Raw genomic sequence first — 18,785 nt, forward strand, 5'->3', positions numbered from 1 at the left:
CGAAAGACCCCGGCACCCTGGAGCCGTGCGATGGTGGAGCAGAGCCCAGCAGGATCGCGACACAAGAACTGTATATGACACGCAAACTGTCTCGGAACACTGATGCAGCCTTCATCGACTGTCACTCCAGAAATCTGTGCGTGTGCGTGTGCGTGTGCGTGTGCAGAGCTCTGTACACACACACGCACTTACCTTTATGCAAAGAGAGAGAGACACTGTGGTACATGTATGGTCTATGATACCCATGACTGTTGCTGGATATATATATATATTAAGAAAAACAAATGTTGTATCAATATTTCAATGGAATGTTTATTTGTCTTTTTATATTTTTAAAAGCTGTAAAAAAGACAAAAACGCCAAAAAAAAAGATGATAATGGAAAAAAAAAACAACAAAAAAAAAACCAACCAGTATGATCATGGGGTTGAAACTGAATGCCAATTATTTAACCCGAAACCTTTGCCATAGGGAGATACAGAAAAAAATGCAAAAAGCTGAAAAAATACTAAAAAATGGATAAAAAGGAAATAAAAATGAATAAAATTACTGAAGCTTATGCCAAAAAAAAAGGGCAGACGTCTGCTGTTGTCATTTCCGAGGCTGCGTGCTCGTGGAGAGAGGGGCCGGGCGCCAGCAGGGGGCGATCTCCTCCTCGCCTCCAGGCGGGACCCCCTCCCCCGCAGGCTGGGTCAAAGGTCACCGAGTCAGTCCTGCCCTGACTGACTCTTCTCGGAAACTACAGGCCCCGTCGGTCCCGCCACGCGGACCCCCGGGGCTCGGCGTCTCTGCGGGAGCAGGATCTGAGGGGCAGAGAGGAGGAGGAGGAGGGGGGGGGGGAGAGAGCGAGAGGCTCGGGGCGCCCGGTCCCTGTCCCATCTCGAACGGTCCGGCCTGCGCACGCCCAGGCGGGACGGGCAGACGGCCGTGCCGCTCACCTCCTCGCCGTCCACACGATGGCGCCGCCGAGCAGCGCCCCGCAGAGGAAGATCGCCAGGAGCTGCAGGGGGGTGGTGCCGAGGAAGCCCAGGGCGCTCTCCTGCGCGGGAGACACAGACGTCAGCCTGCGGGCTCGTCCCACTGGCCGGCGGAGACCCAGAGCACCCGCCGGCAGTCTCTTACCCAGCCGCCCTGCTCCCGAATCCAGTTCAGGAACCTCTGCTGCAGGAATTCCAGAGTCCACTTTATTATCACCACAACTGTCTGAGGGACACAGGCCTGAACCACCTGGGGGACAGAAAGAAGAGATAAATACAGACACACTGGACACTCCAGTACATGAACACTGCACTGAGAGAGAGAGAGAGGGGTTAATACAGACACACTGACTGGACACTCCAGTACATTAACACTGCACTGAGAGAGAGAGGGGTTAATACACACACTGACTGGACACTCCAGTACATTAACACTGCACTGAGAGAGAGAGGGGTTAATACAGACACACTGACTGGACACTCCAGTACATTAACACTGCACTGAGAGAGAGAGGGGTTCATACAGACACACTGACTGGACACTCCAGTACATGAACACTGCACTGAGAGAGAGAGGGGTTCATACAGACACACTGACTGGACACTCCAGTACATGAACACTGCACTGAGAGAGAGAGGGGTTCATACAGACACACTGGCTGGACACTCCAGTACATTAACACTGCACTGAGAGAGAGAGAGGGGTTAATACAGACACACTGGCTGGACACTCCAGTACATTAACACTGCACTGAGAGAGAGAGAGGGGTTAATACAGACACACTGACTGGACACTCCAGTACATTAACACTGCACTGAGAGAGAAAGTTACTCCTTTAATAAATGAGGAAGAAGGTGATGAGCTAGTCCGTATCTGAATGACAGAGATGGGCAGATTGAAATGTTTTTACCTTCACAGCCAGTTTGCCTGCAATATAAAACAGCACAATGATTCTCTCCCAGGACACCTGTCCATCACTAAACACCTTCTCCACAAGACGCCAAAAACTGTCTCTACTTCCAAGAGGCCAGCAGCTGTCTATAGCACTGAAAGAAAGGATGATATAAGAACACAGTTATAAAACGAGAGAAGTGAATACACACACACTGACTGGACACTCCAGTATGTACACACTGCACTGAGAGAGAGAGGGGTTAATACACACACACTGACTGGACACTCCAGCACATGAACACTGCACTGAGAGAGAGAGGGGTTCATACAGACACACTGACTGGACACTCCAGTACATTAACACTGCACTGAGAAAGAGGGGTTAATACAGACACACTGACTGGACACTCCAGTATGTACACACTGCACTCTTACTGGTTCAGCTCAGTATCTCTCTGCAGGGTATCAGCCGCTCGGCGGCACTTCATGGCAATGTCATCCAGCACCTTGTCCTCGTTGTGGATGAGGTGCAAACTGTCAGCTTCAGCGCCATCTAGTGATGCCTCCTCCAACTGCTCCTGGATCACACTGACAGAGACACAGACACGCTCTTCAGTCGCTGGCTCATCTCGAACAGATACAATCATCCCACACCTGTCCAGCACACTGAACACCACTCCTCACTGCTCTGTCATACTGTGAGATACACAGCAGAGGGCAGTATAGAGCACTACACTACAACACTACTGGAGTGTGCAGTACAGTACAGCACACTGAACACCACTCCTCACTGCTCTGTCATACTGTGAGATAGACAGCAGAGGCAGTATAGAGCACTACAGTGCAGTGATATAGTGTGATATGGCTACAGCACTGTCCAGTGTGTGAACTCTGCCTGCTCTTCTCCTGTCACCTGCAGTATGTCTCCTGTGATCTCCAGCACCAGGTACCTGCCCCCATGCAAAGCTCACAGAGACAGGTGCGTGAACGTCAACAGCGACAGAGAGGATCTACTCACTGCCTCAGTACGAACTCGCTCGTCTCCATGAGCCGCTCATCTGAAACGAAACAGAGTGGAAAAGTGAAAAAGTTGGAGATTCCTCCCTGTGTACAGCATCTAAGCACAGAAAAGAGCCTGATCATCCCCACTAATAACACACTGATGTACTGATTCTGAAAATAAGGTTGGCTGATCTTGTATCACCTGATAATCGATAAGTTTCCATGACCTCCAGATGAGCGAACTATCTCTCGCACTCCTCACCTCCTCCAATCAGGAGGCGCCCTCTTCTTCCTATTACGTGACCACACTGTGGGAAGCCCCGCCCCCTCTCCCCACCCCTTTTCCGGCGGAAGTCCGTCGCAGAAAGCGGTCCGTGTGGAAATGGGGCTGGTGCTGTTCTTTTAGTCAGGAGTGTGTGAGTGTGTGTGGTTGGTGGGAGGGGTTTTTTTTTGTAACTTTGAACTTGAGACGGAGGGAAGGAGGAGTGACTTCTTTCTTTTTGCGGAGTGGCGGGTCTGCATGAGGAAGACGGGCGGAGAGAGAGAGATACAGTGACGGAAATAAACATCTACGGCCGCAGCTCGAAGGTGTGGAGAAGAGGCTGAGCGCAGGCTGCTGAACGGCGTCGGCGCCCACGGCTCTGAAGGTGCAGGGATAAAGCTGGTTGAGAAAGTCATTTACATCTGTAGTCCCGGGGCAGGAAATAAACCGTTATTTCCATTAGCTCTGTAATAACAGAATCGCTCGGAGCCTCGCCGAGAGAGAGAGAGAGCGCGAAAACCCTTTTCACCAGTCCCACGCACACGCGTGTCCATGGCCGCCAGCTCCCGCAGGACCGTGCACGACATCTTCGAGACCATGGAGTACGGGCCGTGCCCGGACAGCACCGGCGCCGCTCAGGTACGCCTCGGCGTCTCCCTTCCCCGCGTGTTCGCCTCTTCTCCCAGCCCCTTCCCAGTCTGTCCTTACACCCGCCGCCACGTCCAGTATCTCCCCACCAGCTCCCTGTTCCGGCCGTACAGTTGAGACACAGCACCGAGCATGGCACAGAGCAGGCTCCAACACCGCGGTGCCCACGTGTGGTGTCGCCCTGGCCCTGTGAGCACCTCGTGTGTCCCTGATGCGGGTGTTGATCTTTCAGCTTTTGACAAGTTCAGTTCGTTGGAACTATCCCGTGTATCTGCAGATTCGTTTCAGTACGTACTGTACGTGTGTGGAATGAACAGTTGTTATTGATGATATTGCTTGTCTTCTGGAATCAGATCTGTTTTACATGTGATCTGGATTAGAGGAGACCACAAGACCTCCATGTGACTCTCAGACTCGGTCAGATAAAACCTGGAGTGGCTCACTGACAGTGTCTGAGACTCTCCAGGCTTTACTACAGTGCACTGACTGGACTGGGAGCTGGATTAGTTCTTCACTGGGATTATAATCAGACTCCACTGACACTGACAGAGCAGTCTGAGGCTCTCCAGGCTGGACTGGACTGACTGGACTGGGAGCTGGATTAGTTATGAACTGGGATTATAATCAGACTCCACTGACACTGACAGAGCAGTCTGAGGCTCTCCAGGCTGGACTGTGATCTTGATTGTGAATTCCTGACATTCGATTGGCTGGTAGGATGTTACCTCCTTTCCAGAACTAGCTAATCAAAACAGAGTGTTTGGAGGATGTGTCTGTATTAACCCCTCTCTCTCTCTCTCAGTGCAGTGTTAATGAACTGTAGTGTCTGTATTTTTCAGGCATGGTTAGATCATCACGGCCGCAGTCTGGGTTTGTTCATCGGTGGTCAGTTTATCAGACCTGAAGGCCGACAGACAGACACCATTACTGACTCGGCAGGTAAGCTCACTGTTTGGGTTTAATTTTTCTTTCCTTCTGTGTCTTTTTAATGGCCATATGTCTGGTCACTTGATTCAGGTTTCAGTCACTCAGTGTGTGTGTATTAACCCCTCTCTCTCTCAGTGCAGTGTTAATGTACTGGAGTGTCCAGTCAGTGTGTGTGTATTAACCCCTCTCTCTCTCAGTGCAGTGTTAATGTACTGGAGTGTCCAGTCAGTGTGTGTGTATTAACCCCTCTCTCTCTCAGTGCAGTGTTAATGTACTGGAGTGTCCAGTCAGTGTGTGTGTATGAACCCCTCTCTCTCTCTCTCAGTGCAGTGTTAATGTACTGGAGTGTCCAGTCAGTGTGTGTGTATGAACCCCTCTCTCTCTCTCAGTGCAGTGTTAATGTACTAGAGTGTCCAGTCAGTGTGTCTGTATTAACCCCTCTCTCTCTCAGTGCAGTGTTAATGTACTGGAGTGTCCAGTCAGTGTGTCTGTATGAACCCCTCTCTCTCAGTGCAGTGTTAATGTACTGTGGTGTCTCTCTCAGGTGAGACGGTGTGCAGTACACTGTGTGCAGCAGGTGATGATGTCTCTGTCTCAGTCTCCTCGGCCCAGAAAGGTTTTCAGGTGTGGAGTGAGCTGCCCTGCCACACCAGAGCTCGACACCTGTACAGGTAAGATTCTGGCCCTGTGGCTCGCTCGTACTGCCTGGCCCTGCGCTCACGCTGCCTCCCTCTCTCTCCCCCAGCCTGTGCCGCAGCGTGCAGAGACACTCCCAGTGTGTGGCGGGGCTGAGCTGCCTCCAGGGCAGCCCTGGGGACGTCCCGGCTCTGGCCCGGCTCCTGTACCACCTGACGGGCTGGGCGCAGCTGAGGGAGCAGGCGCTGGCCGGCTGGGCGCCGCACGGTGAGGGCACGGCGCCGAGCGCGCCCGTCCGGGGCCCGAGCGAGGCCGAACCAGCTCGCCGTCAGTCGTGCGAGCGTGTGTGAGCGTGCGCGAGGACGCGCGTGCACGAGGACCAGCCTGGTTTTCTCCTCGCCCTGTAGGGGGCGCCCTCGGGGCTCGGGACGGGTGCCTGCCTCCTGCGCACGCCCTCCGGGCTGACGGACGTTTTCTCTTTCTCCGGGAGCGGTCACTATGGAACACCAGGCTGTGGGCAAACAGCAGGCCATCGTGTTCTGAGGATGTGATGCCTGCCCAGCGTGGCTCACAGATTAATTATAAATCAGTGTTCTCTTTTCCGTATTCCACCCTGTGCACCGTGTAACACAAGATCAGACTCCTTCAACCCGACATTCCCATGTAAGGAGGTTCTGCTAGTCTGTCCAGCACTGCTCTAGTGCCTGAAGAGGGCGGCAGGAAGTGACATCATCAACAGGGGACGGCCGGCGATCGCGAGGCTGCTCTGACCTTCCTGCCGCCCTCCCCCCCCCTCTCTCTCTCTCAGGTGTGGTGGCTGTGGTGGCCTCTGGAGACTGCCCCCTGCTGTTCGTCATGGGCAAGGTCCTGCCGGCGCTGGCCATGGGTGAGTCCTGAGCGGGGCGGGGGGGAACGGGCTGACGCGGGGGCCCGGTTCTGGTTCTGCGGTACCTGCTCCCTGCCTTCGCTGTCCCACATGCAGGCAGGTAAAAGACACAGCTCTCTCCCAACGCACATACTCAACACACACTCTCAACACTCTCCCAACAGCAGCCATATCACCCTGCAGCTCCCAGCTGGCAGCCCCACTGGAGCCCAGCAGTGTGGGCCTGGCCAGTACCTGGAGGGGAGACTCCTGGGAGAGCTGAGGCTGCTGCCGGGAGAGGTGTTAGTGGGGCCAGCAGGGGGCGCTCACCCTGCGGTCTGTGTGGGTCCTGATGCCCCAGTATAGTGACGGGGACACTAGACTGTAAACAGGCGCCGTCCTTCAGATGAGACGTAAACCCGAGGTCCTGACTCTCTGTGGTCATTAACAATCCCAGGGTGTCTCTCGAGAAGAGTCGGGGTGTCACCCCAGTGTCCTGGTCAAACTCCCCCCTGGCCTTTACCCCTCATGGCCTCCTAATAACCCCCCTCTCTGAACTGGCTCCATCCCTCTGCTCTCCTCCCACTGAGAGCTGGTGTGTGGGGAGCGGACTGGAGCATCATCCAGGTGGGGCTGCACACTGGTGGGGGTGGAGGGGATCCCCATGACCTGGAAAGAGCTTTGAGTGGAGTGTCCAGAAAAGCGCTATATAAGAGTAAGCAATTATTATTATTATTATTATTAATGCACACACAGCACTCAACACACACACTCAACACACACACTCAACACACACTCCCAACACTCTCCCAACGCGCACACAGCACTCAGTACACACTCAACACTCTCCCAACACACACACAGCACTCAACACACACTCAACACACACTCCCAACACTCTCCCAATGCGCACACAGCACTCAGTACACACTCAACACACTCTCCCCAACACTCTCCCAACACACACACAGCACTCAGTACACACTCAACACTCTCCCAACACACACACAGCACTCAACACACACTCAACACACACTCCCAACACTCTCCCAATGCGCACACAGCACTCAGTACACACTCAACACACTCTCCCAATGTGCACACAGCACTCAGTACACACTCAACACACACTCCCAACACTCTCCCAACGCACACAGCACTCAGTACACACTCAACAAGCACTCTCTCAACACGCACACAGCACTCAGTACACACTCAACACGCACTCTCTCAACGCGCACACAGCACTCAACACACACTCCCAACGCGCACACAGCACTCAACACACACTCCCAACGCACACACAGCACTCAGTACACACTCAACACGCACTCTCTCAACACTCTCTCAACGCGCACAAGGATGGCATGGGCACGCAGGACACACGCAGGAGAAAGTCATCCCTGCCACTCAGAGACAGAAATAACGAGTCAGTGAGAGAGAGAGAGATGCGTGACGGACAGTTAAAAACAATTGAACTTTAATCAGCTTTCCCAATTAAGCAGGGCTTGGGAATAAAGGATCATTTTATATCTAAAATTTGATTTTTGTTGCCCGTCCGTGACTTCTTACCCGGCCTGTCTGCAGGCCTGTGCCTGGGAAGCCCTCATCAGGAGCACGCTCCCTCCTGACTCGCAGGAGCAAGTGCGGGTGGTTGGTTTGTAGTTTTTTTTTGTTTTGTTTTTTTGCTCCTGCTGCTGCAGTTCCGCGCAGTGGCCACCCGGCGGGGCCGGCGACCAGCGCTGGCTGTGCTGGGAGCTAGCCGCGCGTTGCTGTGGGGCCGGGTGTGTTCCCGGCCGCAGCCAGCAGAGGGCGGCCGTGCGCCGGGCAGAGCTCCGGCAGCTGCTGGGAAAACTCAGGAGCCATTAATAACGACAATAAATCTTCAACCGTTCCTCGCACTTGTGTAGCGCCTGCCTGCAGACTCCCCTCTGAGCGCTGTACAGCTCACAGGGATCCCCTGCACCCCCACCTGGATGATGCTCCAGTCCTCTCTCACACACCAGCTCTCAGTTGGAGGAGAGCAGAGGGATGGAGCCAGTTCGGCTCGGAGACGGGGGTTACCTGTTGTGTTTTCCTGTTCATTTGATGTTGATGTTTTCTATTGACGTTTTATTCCTCTCAGTCACCTTTGACCTTTTTATTTTGCGCCGTTACATTTTTTAACGTGAGCTCCTGGGTGCTGCTCCTTATTCCTTGTGTCTGCGATAGCTCTTGTCACTGTTCCTGTGCGCTCTCACGTGTGGGTCGTGCTGTGTGATGCTTCCTCTGGAAAGCCCTGTGAGCTGCAGTTTTGTGGGTGAAAGGTGAGGTGGTGGTTATTTTCAGGCCATGACTGGTGTAGGCCATCCTGCGCCGCCACTGGGGGTGATGAAGTCTCTCTCTCCCTGTCTCCCCATCTCTCTCTCTCGATTCAATTCAAGGTGCTTCGTTGGCATGACCGATGAGTACGATCAGTGTTGCCACAGCAAAGCAAATACAATTAACATAAAACAATAAATCTGCAGAAATTTACAATACAGACACGTCATAAGATATTTACATACAGACAGATGGCGCATTACTGGGAGACAGGCTCACTGTCTGTTCCTCAGGCTGGGACAGGGGATCACACACTGTATTATTATTATTGAGAGACAGGCTCACTGTCTGTTCCTCAGGCTGGGACAGGAGATCACACACTGTATTATTATTATTGAGAGACAGGCTCACTGTTCCTCAGGCTGGGACAGGAGATCATACACTGTATTATTATTATTGAGAGACAGACTCACTGTCTGTTCCTCAGGCTGGGACAGGAGATCACACACTGTATTACTATTATTATTGAGAGACAGGCTCACTGTCTGTTCCTCAGGCTGGGACAGGAGATCACATACTCCCTCTCAGGACCAGCTGGCTCAGGGGCTCTGTTTTGGGCTCAGCTCTTGGCTCAGCAGGGCTTTGTGGTGGTAGGAATTTTGGTTGGTGTGTTTTAGGTGTAGCCAATACTTGAATATTCTTTTCTGTATGTTTATCAATAGTGGGTACTGGCCTAATCCGGCCCTGCACCCCTTGTTAGGTGTCTTTCTCTGCACACGGAGGATGTTTCTACAGATCTCCATGTGCAGAGTTTCTGTGGGGTGTACCATTGAGTGTACCCCTGGTCTGTGAGGGGACCCCACTCTTCACTGCCGTATATGGCGAGGGGCTGGGTGACACTGTCGGACATTCACAGCCCGATTCTTGCTGGCGGGTTGATGGCGACTCTCTCCCCTGTCTCCCAGGAAACGCGGTGGTGCTCCGGCCGTCCCACTGCGCCCGGCTGGCCGCGCTGCTCCTGGCGGAGCTGGCCGCGGAGGCCGGGCTGCCCGCAGGCACCCTGAACGTCCTGACGGGCGACAGCCTGCAGCTCGCGGTCCAGCTGGCACAGCACCCGGGGGTCCATGCTGTCGCCTTCACTGGGAGGAGAGAGGTACTGAGGCCTGTGTGTGTGTATTAACCCCTCTCTCTCTCAGTGCAGTGTTCATGTACTGGAGTGTCCAGTCAGTGTGTGTGTATTAACCCCTCTCTCTCTCAGTGCAGTGTTAATGTACTGGAGTGTCCAGTCAGTGTGTCTGTATTAACCCCTCTCTCTCTCAGTGCAGTGTTAATGTACTGGAGTGTCCAGTCAGTGTGTCTGTATTAACCCCCCTCTCTCTCTCAGGACGCAGTGATACTGGGCAGGGAGACTGCTGGGTTTGGGGTCCCCCTGTCTCTCTCCCTCTGGGGCCAGTGTCCCTTCATCGTCTTCGAGTCGGCGGACCTGGACAGCGCCGTGGACGCCGTGATCGAGGCGGCCTTCACCCGGAGGACCGAGGCGAGTCCGGCACAGCTGGGGGGGGGGGCGCGGGGTGCGGGGTGCGGGGTGCGAGAGGGAGTGGTATTGACCCCCCTGTCTGTCTCTCCCCCCCAGCTGTGTCAGTGGGTGCTGCTGGTGCAGGAGTCCGTGTGGGAGGCGGTGCTCTCCCGGCTGCAGTGGAGGGTGGCGGCGCTGCGCTGTCTCCCCCTGCAGGACGCCGGCGGGCGGCGCGGCCTGGACCGGGCGGTCGAGGAGGCCCGCGGTCAGGGCGCCAGGGTGAGCGGGCCTGTCTCCGGCGAGAGGGACCGGGCCTCTGCGTGCGCGGCGCTGCTCCGAGACAGCACTCCGAGCGAGACGAGCCCACGTCAGTCGTGCAGACGCGGCCCAGTGTGGTCCAGCAGAGGGCGCTGGGGTCCAGTAGAGGGCGCTGGGGTCCAGTGTGGTCCAGTAGAGGGTGCTGGGGTCCAGTGTGGTCCAGTAGAGGGCGCTGGGGTCCAGCAGAGGGCGCTGGGGTCCAGTGTGGTCCAGTAGAGGGCGCTGTGGTCCAGTTCAGTGTGGTCCAGTAGGGGGCGCCGGGGTCCAGTGTGGTCCAGTAGAGGGCGCTGTGGTCCAGTTCAGTGTGGTCCAGTAGAGGGCGCTGCGGTCCAGTTCAGTGTGGTCCAGTAGAGGGCGCTGTGGTCCAGTTCAGTGTGGTCCAGTAGGGGGCGCTGCGGTCCAGGACTGAGTGACCCCTCTCCCAGTCCAGTGTGTCTCTGCTCTCTGCCTCCGCAGGTGATCCAGCCCTCTCCGGCACCCGCGGCTGACCCTCTCTACCCCCCGACGGTGCTGTGGGGCGTGGCCCCCTGTGCCCGCTGCGTCTGGGACCCCCTGCCGGGGCCCCTGCTGCCCGCCCTGCCCTTCCGCACCGCCAAGGAGGGGCTCGACCTGGGCAGCCACAGCCCGCGGGGCCTGGCGGCGGCGGTGTGGACGGAGGACGTCACGCTGGCGCTGGAGAGCGCCCTGAGGTACCGGGCGACCGGCCGCCGCCCCCGCCCGCCGCTGCCCGCCCGCACCCCCGGCGCCGGTGCCCACGCTGCCCTGTCTCTCCCAGCCTGCAGGTGGCGACGGTGTGGGTCAACTCCCACTCCCTCTTCGACGCGACGGCCGGGCCCGGAGGCGTCAAGCAGAGCGGGACCTGCGCGGACGGGGGCCGAGAGGTGAGGGGGCGGGGGGTACCGCTGGCGGTGTCGGGGAGCCCCCGCGGGTCAACCCCGCTGACACGCGTCGCAGGGCGAGAGAAATACCGCCGCTGCCTAATAGGGAATAGCTCTTCGGATCGCGGGTTCCGAATGTCTGCACTCAGCGCAGAGTGCACCTGGAGGCTCAGGGCTCAGGGCTCAGGGCTCAGGGCTCAGGGCTCAGGGCTCAGGGCTCTGGGCTCTGGGCTCTGGGACCCGTCCCTCTGGGCTCTGGGCTCTGGGCTCTGGGCTCTGGGACCCGTCCCTCTGGGCTCTGGGCTCTGGGCTCTGGGCTCTGGGCTCTGGGCTCTGAGACCCGTCCCTCTGGGCTCTGGGCTCTGGGCTCTGGGCTCTGGGCTCTGGGCTCTGGGCTCTGAGACCCGTCCCTCTGGGCTCTGGGCTCTGAGACCCGTCCCTCTGGGCTCTGGGCTCTGGGCTCTGAGACCCGTCCCTCTGGGCTCTGGGCTCTGGGCTCTGGGCTCTGGGCTCTGAGACTCGTCCCTCTGGGCTCTGGGCTCTGGGCTCTGGGCTCTGAGACCCGTCCCTCTGGGCTCTGGGCTCTGGGCTCTGGGCTCTGGGCTCTGAGACCCGTCCCTCTGGGCTCTGGGCTCTGAGACCCGTCCCTCTGGGCTCTGGGCTCTGGGCTCTGGGCTCTGAGACCCGTCCCTCTGGGCTCTGGGCTCTGAGACCCGTCCCTCTGGGCTCTGGGCTCTGGGCTCTGGGCTCTGAGACTCGTCCCTCTGGGCTCTGGGCTCTGGGCTCTGGGCTCTCCAATGCCTCCTCTCCCTCCTCCTCTTCCTCAGGGCCTGTATCAGTTCCTGCGCCCCTCGGCCCCCCCTCCTCCGCGCTCCGCTCCACTCCCGCTGGACTACGACAACTTCGGGACGTCCTGCAAGAGACCCCCCATTCCTGAAGGAGGGATCCCTGCTGCTGCAGAGAACGACACCCCCCAGTAAGAGTGACAGTGTTGGTGCTGCTCCCCCCCCTCTCGGTGCAGTGTTCATGTACTGGAGTGTCCAGTCAGTGTGTGTGTATTAACCCCTCTCTCTCTCTCAGTGCAGTGTTAATGTACTGGAGTGTCCAGTCAGTGTGTGTGTATTAACCCCTCTTTCTCTCAGTGCAGTGTTAATGTACTGGAGTGTCCAGTCAGTGTGTCTGTATGAACCCCTCTCTCTCTCAGTGCAGTGTTCATGTACTGGAGTGTCCAGTCAGTGTGTGTGTATGAACCCCTCTCTCTCTCAGTGCAGTGTTAATGTACTGGAGTGTCCAGTCAGTGTGTCTGTATTAACCCCTCTCTCTCTCAGTGCAGTGTTAATGTACTGGAGTGTCCAGTCAGTGTGTCTGTATTAACCCCTCTCTCTCTCAGTGCAGTGTTAATGTACTGGAGTGTCCAGTCAGTGTGTCTGTATTAACCCCTCTCTCTCTCAGTGCAGTGTTAATGTACTGGAGTGTCCAGTCAGTGTGTCTGTATTAACCCCTCTCTCTCTCAGTGCAGTGTTGATGTACTGGAGTGTCCAGTCAGTGTGTGTGTATTAACCCCTCTCTCTCTCAGTGCAGTGTTAATGTACTGGAGTGTCCAGTCAGTGTGTGTGTATTAACCCCTCTCTCTCTCAGTGCAGTGTTCATGTACTGGAGTGTCCAGTGTGTGTGTATTAACCCCTCTCTCTCTCTCAGTGCAGTGTTAATGTACTGGAGTGTCCAGTCAGTGTGTGTGTATTAACCCCTCTCTCTCTCAGTGCAGTGTTAATGTACTGGAGTGTCCAGTCAGTGTGTGTGTATGAACCCCTCTCTCTCTCAGTGCAGTGTTAATGTACTGGAGTGTCCAGTCAGTGTGTCTGTATTAACCCCTCTCTCTCTCAGTGCAGTGTTAATGTACTGGAGTGTCCAGTCAGTGTGTGTGTATTAACCCCTCTCTCTCAGTGCAGTGTTAATGTACTGGAGTGTCCAGTCAGTGTGTGTGTATTAACCCCTCTCTCTCTCAGTGCAGTGTTCATGTCCTGGAGTGTCCAGTCAGTGTGTGTGTATTAACCCCTCTCTCTCTCAGTGCAGTGTTAGTGTACTGGAGTGTCCAGTCAGTGTGTGTGTATTAACCCCTCTCTCTCTCTCTCAGTGCAGTGTTAATGTACTGGAGTGTCCAGTCAGTGTGTCTGTATGAACCCCTCTCTCTCTCAGTGCAGTGTTAATGTACTGGAGTGTCCAGTCAGTGTGTCTGTATTAACCCCTCTCTCTCTCAGTGCAGTGTTAATGTACTGGAGTGTCCAGTCAGTGTGTGTGTATTAACCCCTCTCTCTCAGTGCAGTGTTCATGTGCTGGAGTGTTGATTTTTCTCACAGGCTGGATCGCTCCTATAAGCTGTACATTGGAGGCAGCCAGTGCCGGCCTGACTCGGGGTGCTATCGCGCTGTGCTGGCCGCAGGGGGCGCTGTTCTCGGCTACGTCCCCGACGGTGGCAGGAAGGACATCCGGAACGCGGTGGAGGCGGCCAGCAAGGCCCAGTCAGGGTGCGAGCCCGCGTCCGTCGGCAGATTCCCCGTCCCCGGCGCCTCCCTCTCCGCTGACCTCTTCCTCCTCTTCCTCAGCTGGCGCAAGAAGGGCTGCCACTCCCGCTGCCAGATTCTCTACTTCCTGGCCGAGAACCTGGAGCAGAGGCGGGAGGAGTTCGCTCGGTCACTGCGGAGCCTCACCGGCGTCTCGCTGGAGGAGGCCAGCAAGGAGGTGGACCTGAGTGTGTCCCAGCTGTTCCACTGGGCAGCGCTGTGCGACAAATCTGGAGGAACAGTACAGGTGAGCTTTGGTCAGGTGTAATCTGGGGTGTCTGTGTGTTTACACACTGTCCACAGGCTGTTATAAGGGAATCTGGAGTGTCTGTGTGTTTACACACTCTCCACAGGCTGTTATAAGGGAATCTGGAGGGTCTGTGTGTTTACACACTGTCCACAGGCTGTTATAAGGGAATCTGGAGTGTCTGTGTGTTTACACACTCTCCACAGGCTGTTATAAGGGAATCTGGAGGGTCTGTGTGTTTACACACTGTTCACAGGCTGTTATAAGGGAATCTGGAGTGTCTGTGTGTTTACACACTGTTCTCAGGCTGTTATAAGGGAATCTGGAGTGTCTGTGTTTGTGTCTTGTGTCTAAACTTTCAGTTATAGCGCAGTGCTGCAGTCCTCTGCTCCTCTCTGTGTAGGACACTGTGCAGCCGGGCTGCACCCTCTGTGTCCGGGAGCCCGTGGGTGTGCTGGGTGTTGTCTGCCCCGACGACGCTCCTCTCCTGTCTTTTGTGTCTCTGCTGGGTGCGGCGGTGTCCCGCGGCAACGCTGTCGTCATGGTTCCCAGCGAGAAGCACCCCCTCCCTGCCCTGCAGCTGTGCCAGGTGAGTGCCCGGGTGAGCTCTCGGTGACGAGGGTGAGTGAGTGTGTGAGTGTGAGAGAGTGAGTCCCTGCTAGAAGAAGGAATCGTGCAGGCTCGACCCGTGTCTCTCTGGCAGGTTCTGGAGACCTCTGACCTCCCGGGGGGCGTGGTCAACGTGGTCAGCGGCGAGCAGGATCAGCTGACCCGCACGCTGGCCAATCACAGCGCGGTGCAGGCTGTGTGGTACTGGGGCTCACAGGAGGTGAGTCCCTCTCTCTCTTAAATTCAATTTCAGACGGCTTTATAGGCATGACCTGTGTCTGCCTCTCTCTGTCTGCCTCTGACAAATTCAGATTCAAACAGCTTTATAGCTATGTCTCTGCCTGTCTCTCTCTCTCTGACTGCCTGTCTCTCTCTCTCTCCCTGCCTGTCTCTCTCTCGGTCTGCCGGTGTGTTTCTGCCTCTGTATGTCGTTTTGTATTCCCTGAGCTGGACTGGTCTTTCCCTCTCTCTCTTTCCTCTCTCCTTACATCCCAAATGGAAAAAAAAAAGCATAGAATCTGAACATCTAATTTTTCCCAGAGCAATAACTGTGAGCCTTTGCCATAAAATATCCATTAATCGTTTCAGATGCTGTTTCTGAAGCCCTGTGTGTTTCTCAGGGTGCTCTGAGATTAATTATGTCTTTTGGGGAAGAATGTTTGTTTAAGCATGGAGTATTTCTAACAGAGTGTCAGAAAGTAAACCTCTGCCTCTTCTAGCGTCTGTGGTCCCTGATTCTGTACCTCTCTCTCTCCTGGCTGTCTCAGGGGTGCCAGTTTGTGCGCTACACCTGCTGGGGGTCTGTCAAGAGGTGCTGGGTGAATGACAGCAGGCAGCCCAGGGACTGGAGCTCAGTCCAGAGCAGCCTCACCGAAGAGACACTGGCACACAGCACTCAGTGCAAGAACATCTGGATCCCCACCACTGTCTAGAGACACTGGCACACAGCACTCAGTGCAAGAACATCTGGACCCCCACCACTGTCTAGAGACACTGGCACACAGCACTCAGTGCAAGAACATCTGGACCCCCACCACTGTCTAGAGACACTGGCACACAGCACTCAGTGCAGGAACATCTGGATCCCCACCACTGTCTAGAGACACTGGCACAGCACTCAGTGCAGGAACATCTGGACCCCCACCACTGTCTAGAGACACTGGCACACAGCACTCAGTGCAGGAACATCTGGACCCCCACCACTGTCTAGAGACACTGGCACACAGCACTCAGTGCAGGAACATCTGGATCCCCACCACTGTCTAGAGACACTGGCACACAGCACTCAGTGCAGGAACATCTGGATCCTCACCACTGTCTAGAGACACTGGCACACAGCACTCAGTGCAGGAACATCTGGATCCCCACCACTGTCTAGAGACACTGGCACACAGCACTCAGTGCAGGAACATCTGGACCCCCACCACTGTCTAGAGACACTGGCACACAGCACTCAGTGCAGGAACATCTGGATCCCCACCACTGTCTAGAGACACTGGCACACAGCACTCAGTGCAGGAACATCTGGATCCTCACCACTGTCTAGAGACACTGGCACACAGCACTCAGTGCAGGAACATCTGGATCCTCACCACTGTCTAGAGACACTGGCACACAGCACTCAGTGCAGGAACATCTGGATCCCCACCACTGTCTAGAGACACTGGCACACAGCACTCAGTGCAAGAACATCTGGACCTCCACCACTGTCTAGAGACACTGGCACACAGCACTCAGTGCAAGAACATCTGGATCCCCAGACACACACAGACACAAGCAAACTAACACATGCACACACAGACACACAGATACACTCACATATACGCACACTGATACTATCAAACTAACACACTCACACATGCAGACACACACACACACAGGCGCGCACACGCACACGCACCTCTCTCTCACTGCGCTCGTGCCTGTCGCCCCCGGGGCTCTGGCAGTGACGGGAGCCCGGCTGTCTCTGGGTAATAAAGTTGTGACAGAGCTGCGGCCCGGACGTCTGTGTCTCTCGGTTTGTTTAAAAAGTTGGGAGTTTCCGGTGCCCGTGCCCCATCCAGCAGGGCGGAGGAGCCTCTGAACCCCTTCCTTCTCGCTGGGGGCGCTGTTGTCATGTGAGCCGCCCCCTGGTGCTGTGGGGAGTCCTCCCGGCTCTGGGAAGCGAATCCGGGGCGCGGCGTCTCGGTCCTGCTTGCTCCACAGCCCTTCCCGGTCCCCCCCGCGCCCCGCGCGCGCTGGTGGAAATAGCCGTCGTTCTCCCGGCCTGGTGGCGTGGCGTGGTTGGGACCGGCGATGGGAAGGTTTGACAGGGGCACTGGGTTCGGTTCTGGACCCGGGGTGCTGTCTGTGTGGAGTTTGCATTGTGTGTGTGTGTGTGTGTGTCCTGTGATGGACTGGCCCTGGTGTGAGTGTGTCCTGTGATGGACGGGCGTCCTGCCCAGGGTGTACCCCGCCTTGCGCCCCCTGGGCTGGGGGCTCCTCTGTGTCTGTGTTGTCGAGTGTGTTGTCGGTGCTCAGTGCCCGTGCTGCTCTGCGCTGCGCAGGTTTCTGAGAATCGCGCCCGCCGTCACAGGCGGCGCCTCTCTCTTCTCGGGAACTGGCAGGCGCCCCTGACAGAGGATGCGGTGGCCGCTGGCCGGGGGTAGAGGGGGGTGGGGGTGTGAAGTGGGCTTTGCGTGCGTGCACCAGTCGGCGTGCCCTTGCCTCGCTCTGCCGGTGTGCAGTGTGCCCATGGCATCTCTGTCTGGGCATCGGCATCTGTGTGTGTGTGTGAGACTTTGTGTATCTGTGTGCGAATATGTGTTTCTGTGCACGTTTCCGTCTGTGTGCGACTGTGTGTTTCTGTGCACGTTTCCGTCTGTGTGCGACTGTGTGTTTCTGTGCACGTTTCCGTCTGTGTGCAACTGTGTGTTTCTGTGCACGTTTCCGTCTGTGTGCGACTGTGTGTTTCTGTGCACGTTTCCGTCTGTGTGGGTGCGTGTGGTTCTGTGTGCGAGTGTGTTTCTGTGCAGGTTTCTGTGTGCGAATGTGTGTTTCTGTGCACGTTTCTGTCTGTGTGCGAATGTGTGTTTCTGTGCAGTTTGTGCGAGTGTGTTTCTGTGCAGATTTCTGTCTGTGTGCGAATGTGTGTTTCTGTGCAGTTTGTGTGTGGGTGTGTGTGTTTCTGTGCAGCTTACTGTGTGTAAACAAGTGTGCATGTTTCTGTGCAGTCTGTGTGTATGTGCGCGCGCGCGCGAGTGAGGGTGTTTCTGTGTGAGCATGCTGGCCTGTCTCTGTGTGTCTCGCAGGGTGTGTTATTGTTATCGTGTGTGTGTGTGTGTCTGAATATCGGTGAGCGGTTTAGGTGTGTCTCCAAGCCTCTCTTTTGTCTGTCTTCGAGTGTGTTTATGTACTGTAGGTGCTTGTGGCTGTTGTCGCTGTGTCTGTGCCTGCGTGCCTGCGCGTCTGTCTGTGGCTCTCGGGACTGCCCCAGCTCCGCCTGCCTGCCTGAAGACGCCGCGGTCTCGGGAGAGCTGGGGAGTCCGAGCGGACCTGCGGCCCCCCCAGGGACTCACTGGGGGGAGCTTGTATTTCGCACGCGTGGCAGCGAAGCACCCAGAGGCGCCCGGTGTCGGTGTACTGTTCTCAAGGTAATGAAACTAGAGCGGTCCGGAAATATTCTTCTGTTATCGTTCAGCCTTCCCCGAGCTTACGAGACGGGCAGTGGTCCAAAATCACACACACACACACACATCCTTCCAGCTCCCCGTCTGCTCAAGAGAAACTTCCTTAAATACAGTTGGTCACCTGGGTGTGTACACGCGTCCCTGTCTAACGCCACAGAGGTGCACAGTAGCCCTCAGACCAGCGCTGCATGTCCAGCTCATGGAATACTGCACCTTCTGCAGGAGACTCTGTCCACACCAGAGACTGCTCATTCCGGCTCTCGGGTCGAGCACTGGACAGAGCTCGTTCATGATCGTCCTCCTGTCCCTCTCTCTGTCCAGCTGCCAGACCCCCCCCCACTCTCTTGTTCTGCCTCTGTTTCATAGTCACGGCCTCATGTATCTCGCCTGCCGTTTGAGGTCATTTTCTGAATTTGCTTTCAGTCAGGACAGGAGGCTCTTCTTTACACCGAGTGGGGTGGGGGTGGGGAACAAGC

The 18,785-nt window shown here is 56.1% G+C and overlaps 2 protein-coding genes across 3 annotated transcripts; one reads left to right on the plus strand and one right to left on the minus strand.

The window, feature by feature from the left end:
- Positions 1-292: 292 nt before the first annotated feature.
- On the minus strand, positions 293-3,153 carry LOC148828998 (apoptosis regulator BAX-like). Of its 2 annotated transcripts, none has more exons than XM_088923107.1 (6): positions 3,076-3,153; positions 2,890-2,929; positions 2,307-2,459; positions 1,888-2,023; positions 1,122-1,226; positions 293-1,038 (listed from the first exon to the last, which is right to left on the minus strand). In XM_088923107.1, exons 1-6 carry the CDS (start codon positions 3,095-3,097, stop codon positions 934-936), a joined length of 561 nt encoding a protein of 186 aa, XP_088779233.1. In that variant the 5' UTR covers positions 3,098-3,153; the 3' UTR covers positions 293-933. The 2 variants fall into 2 exon arrangements, with proteins under 2 accessions (XP_088779233.1, XP_088779234.1); XM_088923108.1 differs by having other exon boundaries at positions 2,785-2,929; positions 3,076-3,145.
- A 98-nt stretch (positions 3,154-3,251) lies between these two features.
- aldh16a1 (aldehyde dehydrogenase 16 family, member A1) lies at positions 3,252-16,644 on the plus strand. The gene is made up of 17 exons (XM_088923814.1): positions 3,252-3,520; positions 3,599-3,774; positions 4,623-4,722; positions 5,255-5,381; positions 5,456-5,613; positions 6,155-6,232; positions 9,478-9,665; positions 9,897-10,049; positions 10,146-10,307; positions 10,803-11,035; positions 11,122-11,227; positions 12,052-12,200; positions 13,582-13,749; positions 13,828-14,032; positions 14,436-14,621; positions 14,736-14,861; positions 15,409-16,644. The coding sequence occupies exons 2-17, from the start codon at positions 3,688-3,690 to the stop codon at positions 15,571-15,573; spliced, it is 2,391 nt and encodes a 796-aa protein (XP_088779940.1). The 5' UTR covers positions 3,252-3,520; positions 3,599-3,687; the 3' UTR covers positions 15,574-16,644.
- Positions 16,645-18,785: the final 2,141 nt, after the last annotated feature.

This window comes from Atractosteus spatula, chromosome 8 (genome assembly GCF_055471065.1).
Source record: "Atractosteus spatula isolate fAtrSpa1 chromosome 8, fAtrSpa1.hap1, whole genome shotgun sequence".
Lineage (NCBI taxonomy): Eukaryota > Metazoa > Chordata > Actinopteri > Semionotiformes > Lepisosteidae > Atractosteus > Atractosteus spatula.